At 51.4% G+C, this 16,531-nt stretch overlaps 1 protein-coding gene across 3 annotated transcripts in view; it reads right to left on the bottom strand.

Annotated features, from left to right (window-relative positions):
- Nucleotides 1–12,618, bottom strand: part of SIGLEC1 (sialic acid binding Ig like lectin 1) — a 30,949-nt gene extending 18,331 nt beyond the window's left edge. The window contains exons 1-5 of one of the 3 annotated variants that reach the window (XM_077301315.1): nucleotides 12,358–12,618; nucleotides 6,328–6,404; nucleotides 4,253–4,609; nucleotides 3,249–3,545; nucleotides 1,483–1,746 (exon numbers count right to left, since the gene is read on the bottom strand). In XM_077301315.1, coding sequence (XP_077157430.1) covers nucleotides 1,483–1,746; nucleotides 3,249–3,545; nucleotides 4,253–4,609; nucleotides 6,328–6,376 — 967 coding nt within the window. In that variant the 5' untranslated portion in view covers nucleotides 6,377–6,404; nucleotides 12,358–12,618. The remainder of the gene's footprint in view (nucleotides 1–1,482; nucleotides 1,747–3,248; nucleotides 3,546–4,252; nucleotides 4,610–6,327; nucleotides 6,405–12,357) is intronic. The other 2 variants (XM_077301316.1, XM_077301317.1) reach the window with 2 other exon arrangements.
- Nucleotides 12,619–16,531: the final 3,913 nt, after the last annotated feature.

Genomic DNA, 16,531 nt, shown 5'->3' with positions numbered 1-16,531 from the left:
GAGAGAGAACCAGGTAGGGAGTGAGTTGCCTGCATGCAATTTGAACTAATTGGCTCTCATTAGCAGAGTGCTCTCTCCCTATTGGGGGCACACCCTCAGGGAGGGCCATTCAGGTATGGAGTAAGTTGTCTGCATGCAACTTCAACTGTATAATGTTTAGTGATGATGTTTGGTGATGGCGGTAACCTTTCTTGTGTATGCACACTTCTTCAGATACAATCAAATGGATGTTACCGGTTAATGCATATGGGGGGTAGGGAGTGAGCAGGAAATTAGCATCTAGCAGAATGAATATGTTTAACAGTTTCAGGAACCAAATCGGAATAACATAGTGTAGGAAATAAATTTGTCAAAATTTGAGGCTAATGGGCAGATGTCCCAATCTTCTTTGAAATGGGGAGATTGGCATCAAAGAAGAAGGTGCTGTAAAGAGGCCTCCATGCTTAGGATGAGCTGGTTGGGGCACAATGGCAGGGCCTCAATTACTTGCCCTCAGCATTTCACGATTAAGGATACTTCTGCCCATTAATCTCTAAATTCTGACATTTATTCCCTTCACGATGTTTCTCTCCAGAATTAAACCCAAAGCAAATAGTAGCCTTATAAACTGAGTTTGTTACTTCTGTTTGGTCCTTGAGTCTGTTAAACATCCTCATTCTGCTGTTTGCTAATTTACTGCTCACTCCCAACTATATGCATGGACTGGTGATTCCCACTTCATTGTATCTGAGGAAGTGTGTGTGCACCAAAAAGCATATACTTTGTTGGTCTTAAAGGATTCAAAACTTGTTAATGCAAGAAGTTCAAGATCCATCTTAGGAGCTGTTGTTGCTGTCTGCCAATCCATGTACTTACTGCCTACAATCGGGGAGATGTTGGTAGATGGTGAAATTTACAGTAAGCGATTACAATTAGACCGTGTGGCTGGTGTTGTCATGGTCCGTTCAGATGGTCCATTTCGCCCATGAGGTTCCTGGGGCACTGTCCCTTGTGACATGCCCAGGTGGGACCCAACATTTCCAAGGCTACCTTGGAAGCACACGAGATGCCCCACCCACACCGGCTCAGGTGTTAGTGCAAACAACGCCAAGGAAACTAAGTGGAACTATAGCTGGACAGAGGGAGAGGGAGAGGGTGGGGTGGGGGTTAGAACTCTGTATTCACCCTCTTTTTAGTGTTCATTGTTTAATATTAATTTTCAATGGGTTTTAATGGTGTTATACTGGTTTTTATTGTTTTATTGTGAATTGCCGTGAGTCTGAAGGGAATGCAGCGGTAAATAAACAAACAAACAAACAAACAAATAAATAAATGGTAGAACCACAATCCCAAGTAGGGCTGCCAGGCTCCAGGTGGTGCCTGGAGATGACTGCTACCCACCCCAAATTCCTGAAGGGGGATTTCCCAACACAGAGCTGGCAACCGTAAGCATCTGAGCTGTTTAACGCCACCCTCCAGGTGTGCCTCTGTCCCGATACTCACTGAAGACATAGAGGGTTTCCGCTTCGGCCACCGAGCTCCCAACCGGATTCTCCGCCTCGCAGTGGTACTGACCGTAGTCTTCCCGCAGGATGCTCGGAAAGGTCTTCACCTGCCCCTCCCCACAGGCCGCCCCACCTTTGTACCACCTGTAAGCAGTGACTTCCGGGAAGCTGCTCAGCACCTGGCACGTGAGAGAGACAACGTCGCCCACACGGATGTTCTTCGCGGAGGGGCTGATGGACACCTGGACGCCCTTGGGAGAATCTGTGGGAGGAAGCAGGCAAGCAAAAGCTGTCTGGGAGGGGCGTTTGTGCTCACATGAACCCCTGTCATGGCGGAAGGCTGCCCCTTCTTTAGTTCTTAGGAGCAATCCTCGCGCAAGACAGGGTTGCCAACCTCCAGGCAGGCAAAATGAGAATGACCTGTCAGTGGAGCCTGCGGCCAAGAAGTGAAGAAACTGACAGACAGGCTTGTAGAGAGCAAATGTACTGGTGTCTTTACTTCTGAGTGTATATTTCTCACAGTGCATGACTTACTTGTTACAAATCATCAAGCGTTTGTTTCATGATTTGCGATTGTAAACTGCCCCTCTCTCTTACCCATCTTGGGGCAGTTTACAAAACTCTTGAAACTCAATAATGCTGATTTTATGAATGTTCGGCAGGTAATGATTGACACACCAGCTAGATTCCACCCCTCCCCCCCATGCACACCTGTTAGAATCTAGTTTGCTAGTGCACTGGGCTGAATACTCTCTCGGGTTGCCATTCTCCAGGTGGAGCTTGAAGTCCTCCTGGGTTTACAACCGATCTCCAGTTGTACTAGCTTGGTGGCGTGGTTGAAAGTGGTGGCCTCTAATCTGGAGAACCTTCTCCACATTCAGCCAGCTTGGGAGGCCTTGGGCCAGTCCCAATTCTCTCAGAGCTCTCTCAGCCCTGCCTACCTCACAGGGTGTCTGCTGTGGGGAGAGGAAGGGGAGGTAACTATAAGCCACTTTAAGACTCCTTTGGGTAGTAAAAAGCAGGGTTTGAAAAACCAGTTCTTCTCCTCTTCTAATACCATTTAATTTATTTATAAATGATCCGGAATGAAGGGGGAGTCGTGTAGTGGCCATGTTTGCAGAGGACACAGAATTATTCAGGGTGACAACCAAGGCAGACTGGGAAGTGCTCCAAGAAGACCTCCTCAAACTGGGTGGGGGGCAGCACTGCGGCCAAGGAGGTTCAATGTTGATAAATATAAATGGATGCAAGTGGGGGGGGGGAGGGCATATCCCCATTTTCCATAGAGATGAATGAGAATGGCTGAGATGAAGAGGGGGAAGGATCCGGAGTTGTAATGGGCAGCTCAAGGAAAGGGTGCTGCATCAGTGAAAAACGCAAACTCCCTGATAATGATTCTTAGGAAAGGGGGTGAGGGCAAAACCCAGCATGTCAAAATGTCTCTGGGGCAGCACGAAAGCCCCACGGAAGAAGAAGAAGGAGGCTTCCAATTGCCTTCCCTTCCTCTCCCCACAACAGACACCCTGTGAGGGAGGGGAGGCTGAGAGAGTTCTGAGAGAACTGCACTGTGAAAAGGGCACTAACAGGGCTGTGACTGGCCCGGGGCCACCCAGCTGCCTGCCTGTGTAGGAGCGGGGAATCAAACCCAGCTTGCCATATTAGAAGCAGGACACCAGGCTGGAAGAGGAGAGCGGTGCAGGAGCAGTGCCAAGGGCCAGGACCCCCACAGTCCCCCTGACCTGTCCTGGCAGCGGCCCCACTCACGTTTCACCTGGAGCAAGACTTCCTTGGCTTTGGTCACAGCACCAAGGGTCACCTCGCAACTCAGCCTCTGGCCGTGGTCCTTCCAGGAGAGCACGCTGCTGAGGGTTAGCTTCTGCAGCACCCCGCCCGTGTCCTGCTGGACCATCCTCTGGACAGGGGAGGGCTCTGCGTTGTCCCCGACCCACTGCAGGGAGATGCTGACCGGAGGGCAGGTGTATGGAGTGGAGCAGTTGAAGGCCGCCAGCTGCCCCTCCTGCAGGTCTTGCGGAGAATCGATCCTCGGACTGTCCGGACTCTCTGAGCAAAGGAATTGGGGGGGGGGCCTCATCAGGGACACTCCCATCCATCGGAGGCTTCCTGTCCAAAAGCGATCTCCATCCTCCACCCCCCCCCCCCGCCCTTCAGATGCTACGCACTCCCCCCCCCCTGGTCCTTCTCTAAACCCAAGCCAGGTACAATTAAAATATATATATATATGTGTGTGTGTGTGTGTGTGTATTAATTTTAAGAAAACAGGTGGAAATATAAAAGGAGTCCAAAAAGAGCAACGGGGTCAGGTAACAAATCATATTCCACCCTCAGGAATTATTGCCAGGTTTCTCTACTTGTCTCCGTTAACTCACCACGAAAACCCCCCGTTGGCCGACCAGGTCTGATTTTTGATGGCCGACTCTCTCTTATGGATGAAACATTACAGTTTCTTTTCTAAGTATGCCAATAAAGGGGCTGGATTTGAATTTGAACAAACCATATCCCTCATAAGTTACTATATGTTGCAGGTATATTGTAATTGCTATAATTAATTTGATTTATTAACCGTCCCACTCTGCATCCAGGGCTTGGGACAAGGTACAACAGAGATTGCTAAAACAAAGTTAAAATGAGAATATAAAACTGTGACAATAAATAATAAAACTCTATCCCAGTGCTGTCTGAGAACAAATTCTCTCTCTCTCTCTCTCTCTCTGCCTGTAGCCACAAGCACAGAGACCCCAGCTGCTTACCGGCGACTGTCAGGTCCACTCCTTGCTTGTCCCCCCAGCTGTTCACATTGGGGATTTCAAACCGGAAGTTATACTTCCCGCTGTCGCTCGTCTGGGTGCTCCTTAGGAGGAGGGTGCAGTTACGGTCCCCAAGAGGGTCCCCGAGCAGTTCTGCACGGCCTTGAAATTGAGCATCCACAGCATTCGGAGTCGAAGAATGGAAAACCACGATGCGCTGGCCTGCAGAATCTTTGTACCAGATAGTGGTGATGCTCGCTGGGGTGTCCACGGGGTAGTCGAAGGAACACGGGATCAAGACGCACGATCCTTGGACACTCTGCACACTCCGGGGGCAGGTGATGCTCCACGAAGCCCAGGCTGAAAAAAGGGGCAATGTACAGCGACAGCAGAAGAGAACTGCGGCCCTCCAGATGTCCATGGACTACAATTCCCAGAAGCCCCTGCCAGCGAATGCTGGCAGGGGCTTCTGGGAATTGTAGTCCATGGACATCTGGAGGGCCGCAGTTTGACTACCCCTGGAGGAGGCAGAATTTGGGGAGGGGAGGTTCTGATGCCAGAGACCAAAGCAGCCATGTTCTCCTGGGGGGCTAATCTCTGTAGCCCGGAGATTAGTCATTTCAGTTATGCGTAAACCACATTGATCAGACCCGTCTGGAGGAGTCCTGGGTGCCGCTCTGGAGGCCTTGTTTCAGAAAGGACAGGGACAAAAGTGCGGGGGGAGGCAGAGGAGTGTGGCAAGGAGGATCCAGGGCCGGGGGACCAAGCGCTGAGAGGAAAGGCCGAGGGACTTGGGAAAGTTCAGCCTGGAGAAGAGGAGGCTGAGAGGGGACAGGAGGGCTCTCTTGATGTCTCTGAAAGGTTGTCAGTCAGAGTGAGGCAGTGAACAGTTCCTGTTGGCACCAGAGGACAGGGGCCACAGTTAATGGCTTCATGGGCGGGGGATTCACAGTCAGAATAGTTCACCCATGGAATGGGCTGCCTGAGGAGGTGGGGAGCTCCCCCTCACTGGCCGTCTTCAAGCAGCGGCTGGACAGATCCTTCTCCTGGATGCTGGAGGCTCATCCTGCCCTGAGCAGGGGGTGGGACTAGATGCCCTTTATGACCCCTTCCCACTCTATAATGCTGAAGTTTGGCAGCTCTCAAAGAGATTCAGAAAGTGACCCCCCACCATATTGGGGAGTTGTTGGCTTCCCCCTCAGGGCAGAGCAAATCACGCTGACTCTTGGTGAGCAAGCAGGGTCCGTGGGTCTTAGCATGTGGTCCCGATAGGCTCTCCAACCTCAAGGTGCACCCTAGAGACATCCCAGAATTACAACTGACCTCCAGGCTACAGAGACGATGATAATGATGATATTTAATTTCTATACCACCCCTCCCCATATGGGCTCAGTTCCTCTGAAGAAAACGGCGGCCACGGCAGCCTTGTAGGGCGGGCCACATGCGGTTACTCCAATCCGGTTTCCTCCCCATCCCAAATTCTGCCTTCCTGAGGACGGGGAGGGCAGACTCCGGGGAGGGAACACAGTGTGGAGGAGGAGCTGCCACTCCCCCCTCTGAAGCTGTTTCCTGCAGCCAAATCTATATAATGTGGACATCAGTTGTCATTCTCGGGGGGCCGGGGAGGGGGACTTCAGGCCTTCTGATTGTTGGTTCAAGAAGGCAAAGTGCATCCCCATGGCGTCACTTCAGGTCAGAGAAATAGTATGGAGGGAAAGCTTAAGTCAACCTTGCACCACAATTAGGGATGCCATCCTCCAGGTAGAATCTGGAATTACGGTTTATTCCCAGGCTGCAGAGATCAGCTCCCCTGGAGAAAATGGCTACTTGGGAGGGACGTTGCACCTCACTGAAGTCCCTGTCCTCCTCAGGCTCATTCCCCAGATCTCCAGGAGTTCCCTTATCTCTCCCCTCCGCTGCTGGTGCCCAGGGAGGGCCACTATCCCAGTCTGGACTGGGTCCCACACAGGGGCTATGCCAATGAGAAAAAGAAATCCCTGGGCATTCTGTCCCTTGTAGGATGTAGCCCTTGGCGGTCTCCCACCCAGGGGCTGCACTTCACTCATGAGTAAACGTACCTCGGAGGACACAAAGAGCGAGTTCCAGGAGGAGCAGGAGGCCAGCCATCGCAATTCCTGGGAGTTAATCCAGAATCCTGGAGGGGGGAAATGTAGAATTAGATGCGGGAGGGTCAATCCAAGGAGCAAGATGTCTGTGACTGTAAGAGCTGCTCACTATTTATATTATCCGCTCACGTTTGTCTATCAAGATCAGGGGTAGTCAAACTGCGGCCCTCCAGATGTCCGTGGACTACAATTCCCAGGAGCCCCTGCCAGCGAATGCTGGCAGGGGCTCCTGGGAATTGTAGTCCATGGACATCTGGAGGGCCGCAGTTTGACTACCCCTGATCAAGATGATGGTGCTCAGATTGCCTTTCTAGAATGACGTTTACACCGATCTTGTTCCTCATTTTGGAATCTGTAAGATCTTTAAGCAGGGTGACCTCACTGTGGCTCTCCAGATGCCCGTGGACTACAATTCCCTTGAGGCCCTGCCTGTCCATGGACATCTGGACAGCCACAGTTTGCATGATTCAAAGGCAGATGAAGAATAACCTACAGGGGGCGTCGGAGGTGATGGATATTTAGCATAATTACATTAGGAATTTCTTGCTGTTTTTCAAATCATCTCCTCCTTTGTCCTGATTGGCTCCTTGGATATTTCCTGCTTCTTTGCACACACTCACTCTCTGCTTGCCTGCAGAACAGTTGGAATGAAGTCAGAATGAAGAATGCTTAAGTGGCTGGGGAGGGGGACTGTGTTTTAGCTGTGTTTTATTCTTGTAAATCACCCTGAGCCTCCTTGCAGGGTGAAGGATGGGGGTATAGAAGCCAACTAGATAAACAGAACAGTTAGACAGTGAGGAATATCTCTCTCCTCTCTCTCTTTCTATACACAGTTTGTTTTTCTCATAAAAACTATTTTTATTCTTTAAGCTGCTCTGCTCCTCTTTGCATATTGGAGTTCTGCCAACTGCTCAGTCACTAGCTTGGAGGAGGCACTGATGCTGGCGCCAGACTTCTTCCTATTCTGTTCTCTCTGGCACAGTGCCCACTGGGCAACAGGTGAACCCGTCTCCTTCTCTGGAGCAGTGAAAGGAGGGAAGTTAGCATGTGATCCAGAGCTGCCAGAATGAGGAAGCAAGATGAGTTTCCTCTTCGCCTGCGATGGGGCTCGCATGATTGTCCTGGAGAACTTGCAGACTGGAAAGGAAGCTTTTGGGCAGGGATCCTTCCTGGCAGGGAAAATACATGATAAATACGTGGTACAATTGGCTGTGGGCAGAGATTAGATGTGCAAGGAGCGATGCAACACCAGGCTGCTGAAAAGACTGAACTAGTTTTATTTAGGAGAGAAAGAAGTTTGTATAGAAGGAGAGGAGAGGGAGAGTGTCCTAACTGTCAAACTGTTGTTCTGCATTCCTGCAGTCTGTTCTGGAGGCAAGCCTCTGTTTGCCCCCCCCCCAAGGCCCCAGGAGGATTTTCCTCCTCCTTTTGACCCTGATTTCCAGCCTTTCTTGGGCCATTCTGCTGCATCTCTAACAACTCATTATCAATGTGGCAGAAGGCACGGGTGTGGGCCCATCTGCACCAAGAATAAACAGGTTGGCTGCAAATAGCACTTGGGCCAGATACTGTTGCAGAACTACAGGGGCTGGGGGTGGTCTGAGCTCAATCGTGGGCTCCTGACATTCCAGGTCTGCTTTTAGATGACCCAGGAGGTCCCTTCCAACTCTATGATTCTATGAAATGGAAAGACGAGACTCATGCTAAACCTGTTCTGGACTTAGTTTGTAATTATTCAGCCTGTGATGAATGTTTTTGGCTGTGGGGTGGGTCCAATTCTTCTTTCTCACCCAGGGTAACTTTAGCCAGCTATGATTGCTGACATTTATGATAATTTCCCCACCTCCCCGGTCAACATTTCTGGCTATGGGAATTTATGTGGGGGGTGGCAAATAAGAGACCCCAATATGTGTTTTTTGTTTGATGGGATTGCCACAAATTATCACCCTGGAAGTTATCAATGTGCAGCCATTGGCTACTTTACCTGCCCTGTTCAAGTAGTTAACGATGCATTTCGCACTCGCCCCTCTTTGTAGCACCGGGCCTCTGGGTCCGTACTGCCAAAATGAGGGGATTGCTGATGCCCAATTGTCCAACACTGGAGTGGTGGGCCATCCTATTCTTAGTTCTGTGGCAGGGGGTCTCACACTAGGAAGTTACCCCGGCATAATCGCTCCAGAGAATCGCAGAGAACCATGCCTGTAGAGTCCATGGTAAAGAGACATCCAAGGTTCAATAGGTAGTTGAAAGTCCAAAGAAGATCTTTATTAAACAGAAACTACAGAATCACTGGAACACGCCAAGACCTGCAGAGCAAAGATCTTGGCAGTTACAAAGATACAATAGGCACCCCAGGGTTATTATAGAGTTCATTCAATAGGGGAGGGGGACACAGGCATTTAGGCGGGAGAGCATAGGGCACTAGAGGTGCAAGAATTCCCAGCCGGCCAGATGGCTCGGCTTTGATCCCAACAGTTACATTTCTGTTGAGTCTCCTCTGTCTTTGCAAGGTCGAAGGAGCAGCTTGATAAGGCAGGCAGATAGCGACACCCAGCTGGGAAAGCAGGGGAGTCCTGGAGCCAGAGGACAGACTTACAGTTTTACAATGCCTGGCCTTGGCAGGCTGCAGAAAGCGAAACCGGCATGACATCCTGGGCCTCACATGTAGGTTAGAAAAATCAGAGAATACCACTGGAGCGATCATTAGAGACTGACAACAGGAGACTGAAGAACTCCATCAGGAACTGATGCAGGTCTGTATAGCTTCTGATTACCTCTTAGCCAAATCTGGAGGATTTTGCACGATTGTAGGAGATCAAGGTTGCCAAGTATGCTTTCATAATATGAATCAATTCATCGAAGCTGAATGACAGGGCCTCCAGCGCAGGACTGCTAATAATGTCAGTGCCTGCGAGGGACTTATTTGGTCATTTAACAGATTGGCTACAGCCCTCTCCTACCTGCGCCAGGCCTTTTTCTACCTGTTTACTATTATCATCTGCTTAATATCAACTTGTTGCTGCATTCAGGGCCTCCTGGGAATATGGGCAAGGATCCACCCATCAGCCCCCTGGGGTCCTTGCAAATAAATGAGATATGCCTATAAACAGCTTTGACTTTAAGAGCCTGATAAAACTGGAAATGGGTGTAGGAGTTGCTGGCACAGATCTTGCATAATTGCACGGTTGGGCAAGCCCAGGTGCAAAAGAGTGAGACATGTGCAGGACTCTTATCCCAAGCCAAGGCCTTCATCTCGGGCCAGAAATTTCACCCCCTTATGGAAATCTCTCTTCTCGAGGACTCCGTGAGCTTGCAACACATTATAGTCAACCTGTGGTCCTCCACATGCTCATGGACTACAATTCCCATGAGCCCCTGCCAGCAAACACATGAGCAGGCATGTTTTCTTTCTCTGCTTAACATGTGTACCTTAAGATGACTGATAAAAGGAATTGTCCCTTGAGGCACTGAGCGCTCTGCTCACAGACCATAACCGAGGGTGTGTATTTATTTTGTGTAATGGCCAGTGGGCTGCTTAGCCTCTGCTTTCCTCAGTAGGGAATGGAGGGATTTGAGAATCTCCCTGAGGTCCCAGCGGATGCCCTCCCAACAGGTATCCACAATGCCCAGATTCTTCATGGGGAAACTTGCAAAACACTATTTTTCTCTCTGAAGTTCAGTTACATACAAGACAAAAGCACATTAAGAACATAAGAAACCTGTGAGATCAGACTGGTGGCCTATCTAGTCCAGCACAGTGGCCAGCCAGTTCCTCTGCAGGGCCAGCAACAAGGTAGAGAGGCCACCTTCCTTTGATAAGACCCTCATAAGAGCCCTGCTGGATCAGACTTGTGGTCCATCTAGTCCACCATCCCGTCTCACCCAGGGGCCAGCCAGTTCCTCTGCAGGGCCAGCCACAGGGCAGAGAGGCCGAGGCCTTCCCCCGAGAAGACCCTCAGAAGAGCCCTGCTGGGTCAGTGATAGAAGAAGAAGAGTTGGTTTTTATACCCCACTTTGCACTGCCTGAAGGAGTCCCAGAGCAGCTTCCAATTTCCTTCCCTTTCCTCTCCCCACAACAGACACCTGTGAGGGAGGGGAAGCTGAGAGAGACCTGAGATTATGGTGCCCAAAACAGCAGTTCTCCTCTGGCGACATCTGCCTGCCGTGGGTCTCAGCCCCTTTGCCCAACTTCCCATTTGTTTCCTGGGCTCAGCTCTGTGTGCTGTTTGCCTCCTGAGTTTCGTTTCTCAGCATCTGCCCGGCTTCCACATCGGGAGGCTGCAGAGTTTCGCTTTAGTTTCTCTTAGGGACAGCAACATCCCTCCGGCCACTGACAGGGGATGGGGGGGGGGCAGGGTGGCCAAATCCAGACTGAGAAACATCTAGAGGGCCACAGTCTGCCCACCCCTGCTCTAACCACTATATCACACTGCTTCTCAGACAGGTCAGAAGATGTCGGAGAGGCAGCACAGGGGACCAAATGGTCTGGAGGGATCCGGGTTCCAGTTCTTGGCCAGGCCAGTGATGGTTCTCCCTGGATGGGGCTTTAGAAGAAGAGAGTGCCCCCCCCTCCCGAAAAGCAAGCCCTGGATGAGAGCAAGACTTTTCTCAGGACAGACGGGTTCCTGGAGGCATGCCTAACCATGCGGGAGGGACTGTGGCACTCCAGGCCCTTCCGTCAAGCTAAGGACGTCCTTCCAGTTCTCCCTGGGAATCTCAGACGGGCAGGAGAGGTCTTTAAATGTTCTCAACACACAGCTGGGATGGGCAGCACAGGGGTGCCAAGGTCCGGGGGGGTAGTTTGGGAGGGCCACAATAGTTGATGCTGGGTCCAGGCGCTTTGGAGCCCAAGCAGAGACTGGCTGTCTCTCGGCCAGAGGAGAAACCCAAAGGCCTCCGAGGAAACGTACTTCCCGCCTGTGTTTTCTCGCGTTTACCCGCCTGCCTGCCTGCCTGCCTGACTCCTTCCTTCCTTCCTTCCTTCCTTCCTTCCTTCCTTCCTTCCTTCCTTCCTTCCCTCCCTCCCTCCCTCCCTCCCTCCCTCCCTTCCTTCTCCCTGTATTTTCCTTCCTTCCTTCCTTCCTTCCTTCCTTCCTTCCTTCCTTCCTTCCTTCCTTCCTTCCGGCTGGATTCACACCAGGGCAGACGTTCCGGGTAGGTCCAGAGTTTGCGTGGTTGTGGCCTGGGCTTCCTACAAAATGCTTGCCTTCCATTTCTCAGCTCCCCTCACAACAGTCTCTCGGTGTTGGCGCTTTGTGCCTTCCAGAGAACGGACAGTGATTCCAGGCGGTCTAGGAACGCAGCATTTGTCGCACAGCTTATTTGGGCTATACGATCGCATGGCAGCCCAGCAAGAGCCCGCGTGGCATCGTGGTTCAGGGTGGCGGGAAGGTCTATTGCTGTGGTCGCCAAGATCGGAACAGTAACACTTATTCACCCACAGCTCCAGCAACAACAACCAACAGAAACTCAACTGCAGTCACCCCCTCATGCAGCTTGCGTTTCCCATTTGCGGGAAATTTTAACTAATTATTAACCCCAGCAATGGTTCTGGTCCACAGGACACACAGCGGCAGCCTCGAATCTGGAGAACCGGGTGTGATTCTTCACTCCTCTTCCACATGCAGTCAGCCTTGGGCCAATCTCAGTTCTCTCAGAGCTCTCTCAGCCTCAACTACCTCCCAGGGTGTCTGTTGCAGGGAGAGGAAGGGAAGCCACTTTGAGCCTCCTTCGGGTAGTGAAAAGCAAGGTACAAAGAACAGCTCGTCTTCTTCTCAAGAGATGTTCCGAAGTGGCTTGCCGCAGCCTGCCTCCCCGTCATGGCCCTCCCTCGTGTCCCTGGAGGTCTCCCATCTAAGTCCCAGGATCAGCCGTGCTCAGTTCCTGAGATGCGCCTAGGCTGGGCTCCCCAGGTCAGGGCCACGTAGGAGGCATCTCCCTGTTGAAAGAGAGGCCTGATTCAAGGGGAGAAAAACCTCTTACCTGCTTGTTGGACGCCCACGCCCGCAGGGGCTCTCGGTTGCCTGTGGAACTCCCTGTCCCAGGAGAGCCTTGGGCTGTCTGCAGACACCAGAGGGGATGCTGGCACTTAAGGACGAGGCAATCCAGGGGAGTTCTTTGCTTCCTCTTGCAAGCAGCTTTATGAACTCCAGTTTTGGGAAGTTCCAGAATTTGTGTCAGCTGTTTTAACTCCTCATTCCGAAGCCCAGCAGCCTGAATTGCTCCGTGGAACTGGTGAAACGTCTCGGGAGGACTAGTTGCAGATCCAGGCAAGTCCATGATGGGTGGCAGAGAAGACTGGAAAGGACTCAGAGGGGTGCAGCACTCAAATGGCACGTAGCCAGCTTGGTGGAGTGGTTAGGAGTGAGGACTTATAAGGTGGTGAACTGGGTTTGATTCCCCGCTCCCTCACATGCAGCCAGCCGGCTGACCTGGGCTCACCACGGCACTGATAAAGCCGCTCTGACTGAGCAGGAATACCAGGGCTCTCTCAGACTCACCCACCTCACAGGGTGTCTGTTGTGGGGAGAGGAAGGGAAGGTGATTGAAAGCACCTTTGAGACTCCTTCTGATAGAGAAAAGCGGCATATAAGGACCAACTCTTCTTATTCTAGCCAGCTTGGTGTAGTTGTTAAGAGTGCTGGTTTCTTTTCTGCTGAGCCAGGTTTGATTCCCTGCACCTCCACATGCAGCCAGTTGGGTGACCTTGGGCTAGTCACAGTCCTGTTAGATCTGTTCTCACAGAGCAATTCTGTCAGAGCTCTCGCCTCTCCACCTGCCTCATATAGTGTCTGTTATGGGGAGAGGGAGGCATGGCGATTGCTGCGGTGGTGGAAAGGGACCTCAAATTCCAGGCATCCTATGGGGACCTTGCAGGGCAGGAGTGGCCAAATCCTGAGGTTTTAGGGCAGGCAGAGTTTGGGGAGGGGGGAAGCTTCAGGGAGGGGCAAGGGCATGGGGGAGACATTATTGTACCACCCTGATGCCACTTTCACGGGGGAAACAGAAGTGGGGCCATGCTAGGAATCACTGAGAACTCTGTGGTAAAAACATACAATTCCTGGGGGTTCCTAGAGTGACGCGACGTAGCTCCTAGGTTCCCCCTGGAAGTGATACCCTGCCCAGCTGTCCGAGACTCTGGGGCTTCCTTATGTGCCCCACTGCTGCTCCGAGCATCAGGCAAGTGGCGTGGGAATCGGCAACAGCTGAGTGTTCAAGTCGGCTAAATGCACTGAGTAAGGTCACCAGATCTGTCTCTTCAACAGTACAATATTTATGGTGTCACACTGCAGCTGTTATTTCACACCAGGGTTTCTTGATAGCCTGGAAAGGTCTCCCGGAGGGGGTGGGAGTTAATTAATTATATGTGTGTGTGTGTGTGTGTGTGTGTGTTTGTGTGTATATAATGTGTTAAATTTTTCTCGGGCGATATGACCAGATATTGCCTATCGACCTGCCCTCCCCTCCCAAAATGGCCACTGATGGGCCTGGAGGGGGTGGGGGGCTATTTGGCCATCAGGGAGGGACCCAGGGCAGCTCTGCGCACAGCTCTGCTTCCCAACCATAGAAGCCTGGAGAATGTTCCAGGGGTTTCTCGAAGGTAAAAAAAAGGTCGAGAGAGGCTGCATCAGGCAGTAAATACAGCCAGGTCAAGACAATTGGAAGTGAAAGTCGCATCTTGACAGCAATGGACGGGTGGTGATAACAGGATTCTGAATTGATTCCAGTATCGAATAATTGGCCATCTTGGTACCTTGGGAGTTATACTGGCTCGGGGGTTTTATGGAATTATATTTTTATGTAACCCGCCTTGAGTCTTCGGAGGGAGGCAGGCTATACATTTAATTAATTGATGAATGAATAATAATATCAGGTGCTTCTTGGAAACTGGTGATGATTTTGCACGCGAGCTTGCTTTTGACTCTCCCTTAGATATTCTGCCGTTCCCTGCAGGAGAAAGATGCCTCTCTGTGCCTGCCTCTGGCCAGCCAATGGGAAGAGCAGCCAGTGCGAGGCTGTCCCCCTGGAATGTGGGTCAGGGAAGTGCTAGCACTGAACCAAAGACAGACACCCTAGAGATAACTACAGGGGCTGCTTGACAAACTTTTCCGGAGACCTCCGGTGCCTTGAGAAGGAGGGAGGTGGAGGAATGGGCTCTGGATGATGCCAACTTGGGGGTGAGTGCTGACCCCATGCCATATCAGAGGCTCCAGGGCCAGCCTGGAGACCTTGGGGTGGTCCTGGACACTGAAGGAGGGGCATTGGGGCGTTCCTCCAGGCATCTGAGCCAGCCCTGGGAGGCAGATGCTGAAAACCCGGTGGAACCCTCTATTCTTCGGACACTCTGTCCCCCTCTGACCTTTTCTTTTCACGGCAGCTAAAAAGAACCCCGCATAAAAAGGTTTCCCGGTCTGGTGTGTTTTGGGGTACGGCCCCACTAGGCACCAAGGGACTCTGTCACGCAGTTGCTATCAAAACAAACGGGAGAGATTCCATGAACTGGAGAACATCTTAACCACGGAGATCAACCATGGGATAACTGTGTGAAGCTGGATGAATATTTTTCTTGTTGATAACACCAAAGAGTCCTTGGGGCCATTTATTTATCTGTTCAATTTATATCCTTCCCTCACCCCAGCAAGCCGGCTCATAGCTCACTTAGAGGTTGGCTCCTTGTAGTAAACGCGGAGGATTTTATTCAGCCTCCTTTTGGGGCTCCTTTTTGGGCATCTGTCCCAGTGGAAAGCACACATGACAGCAATGCTCCCCCCCCCCCCCGCCTGCTTTGGCTCCACATTGGAGACCGGATCATGTTCAAGGGATTGGGACTAGCCTGTAAAGTCCTAAACGGGCTGGGATCGGCATATCTGTGGGACCCAAAAGTGCTGGCCTCGCTGCAGAAGGAGAAGATCCCAGGAAGATCTGAAATCCTACCCCCAAGTTGCATTGATGTTTTAATGACTTACTGGTCTTTAAAATCCAGTTGTTTTAACCCAAGCTGTTACTCGCCCTGAGCTACCAGTAAGGGCAGGATACAAGAATAAAGTTTGTCGTTGTTATAATGATGGATAAACAGACTGGACAGTGGCCTGGGCGTTTCTTGCTTCTTCTCTGGGATGCTTTAGGAAGGACCCTGTCCCCCCCTGCCCCCGTCACATGCAGCTTCCGCCTTTCGGGGCAACCCACCTCTTCCTGCAGACTGCGGCCTTCCCATCCCGTGTGTCAGGGGCTGACTCGGCTAGTTTCACTTGCTGAGATCAGCACAGGCGAGAAGGCAATCTGCTCCCAATTTCGGCTTGTAGGAAGCAGTGAGAGGTTGACCTCCCCTCCACTGTCTCAGCCAGAAACCTCCATCTACTTCCTGACCGGGGGAGGACTCTGAAGGAGGCAAAGAAAGGAGGAGGAGGAGGAGGAGGAGGAAGAATTGGTTCTTATATGCCCCTTTTCCCTGCCTAAAGGGGTCTCAGTGGCTTACATTTGCCTTTCCTTTCCCCACCACAGACATCCTAAGAGGGTGAGGCTGAGAAAGCCGTGATATTAATGCTCAGTCAGAACAGCTTTCTCAGTATTGTGGGAAGCCCAAGGTCACCCAGCTGGCTGCATGTCGGGGAGGAGTGGGGAATCAAACACGACTTGCCAGATTAGAAACTGCCACTCTTAACCACTGCACCAACCTGGAAGAAATACATGAAGGGACTCCACACCAATTCTCCCTCTCTGCCATTTCCATTTCCAAAATATGTGCAAGGGGCTGGGCTGGGTGGCCCAAGGATGGGTGCAGATGCTCCCCATTAGCGTGAGAGGTGCAATCCTCTGCCCACAGTTCCCAACCTCCAGGGAAACTTGGAGGATTGGCAGAGTTCAGATATGCAAAGTACACAGCACCAGCTACATAAATAATAAATAATTTGTTGAGTATTGAAGCCATTTTGCAACTGACTAGTCACCTGCAGTCAGCTGGGTGATTTTGAGGCAGTCCCAGTTCTCTCAGAGCTCTCTCAGCCCCACCTACCTCCCAGTGAAAAGTACAAAAAAGCCCCTCTCTTTTCCTTTTAACCTCCCTTGCAGAGTTGTGGCAATGATAAACGGGAAAGAGGGGAGCCAAGTAAGCTGCTTTGGGCTGCCGTTTTGGAGAAATGCAGGGCTCAAATGAATC

The sequence above is a fragment of the Paroedura picta genome, chromosome 10, assembly GCF_049243985.1.
Source record: "Paroedura picta isolate Pp20150507F chromosome 10, Ppicta_v3.0, whole genome shotgun sequence".
In the NCBI taxonomy this organism is placed as follows: domain Eukaryota; kingdom Metazoa; phylum Chordata; class Lepidosauria; order Squamata; family Gekkonidae; genus Paroedura; species Paroedura picta.
The sequence above is the reverse complement of the archived record's forward strand: the minus strand, read 5'-3'. Positions and strand labels throughout refer to the sequence as shown.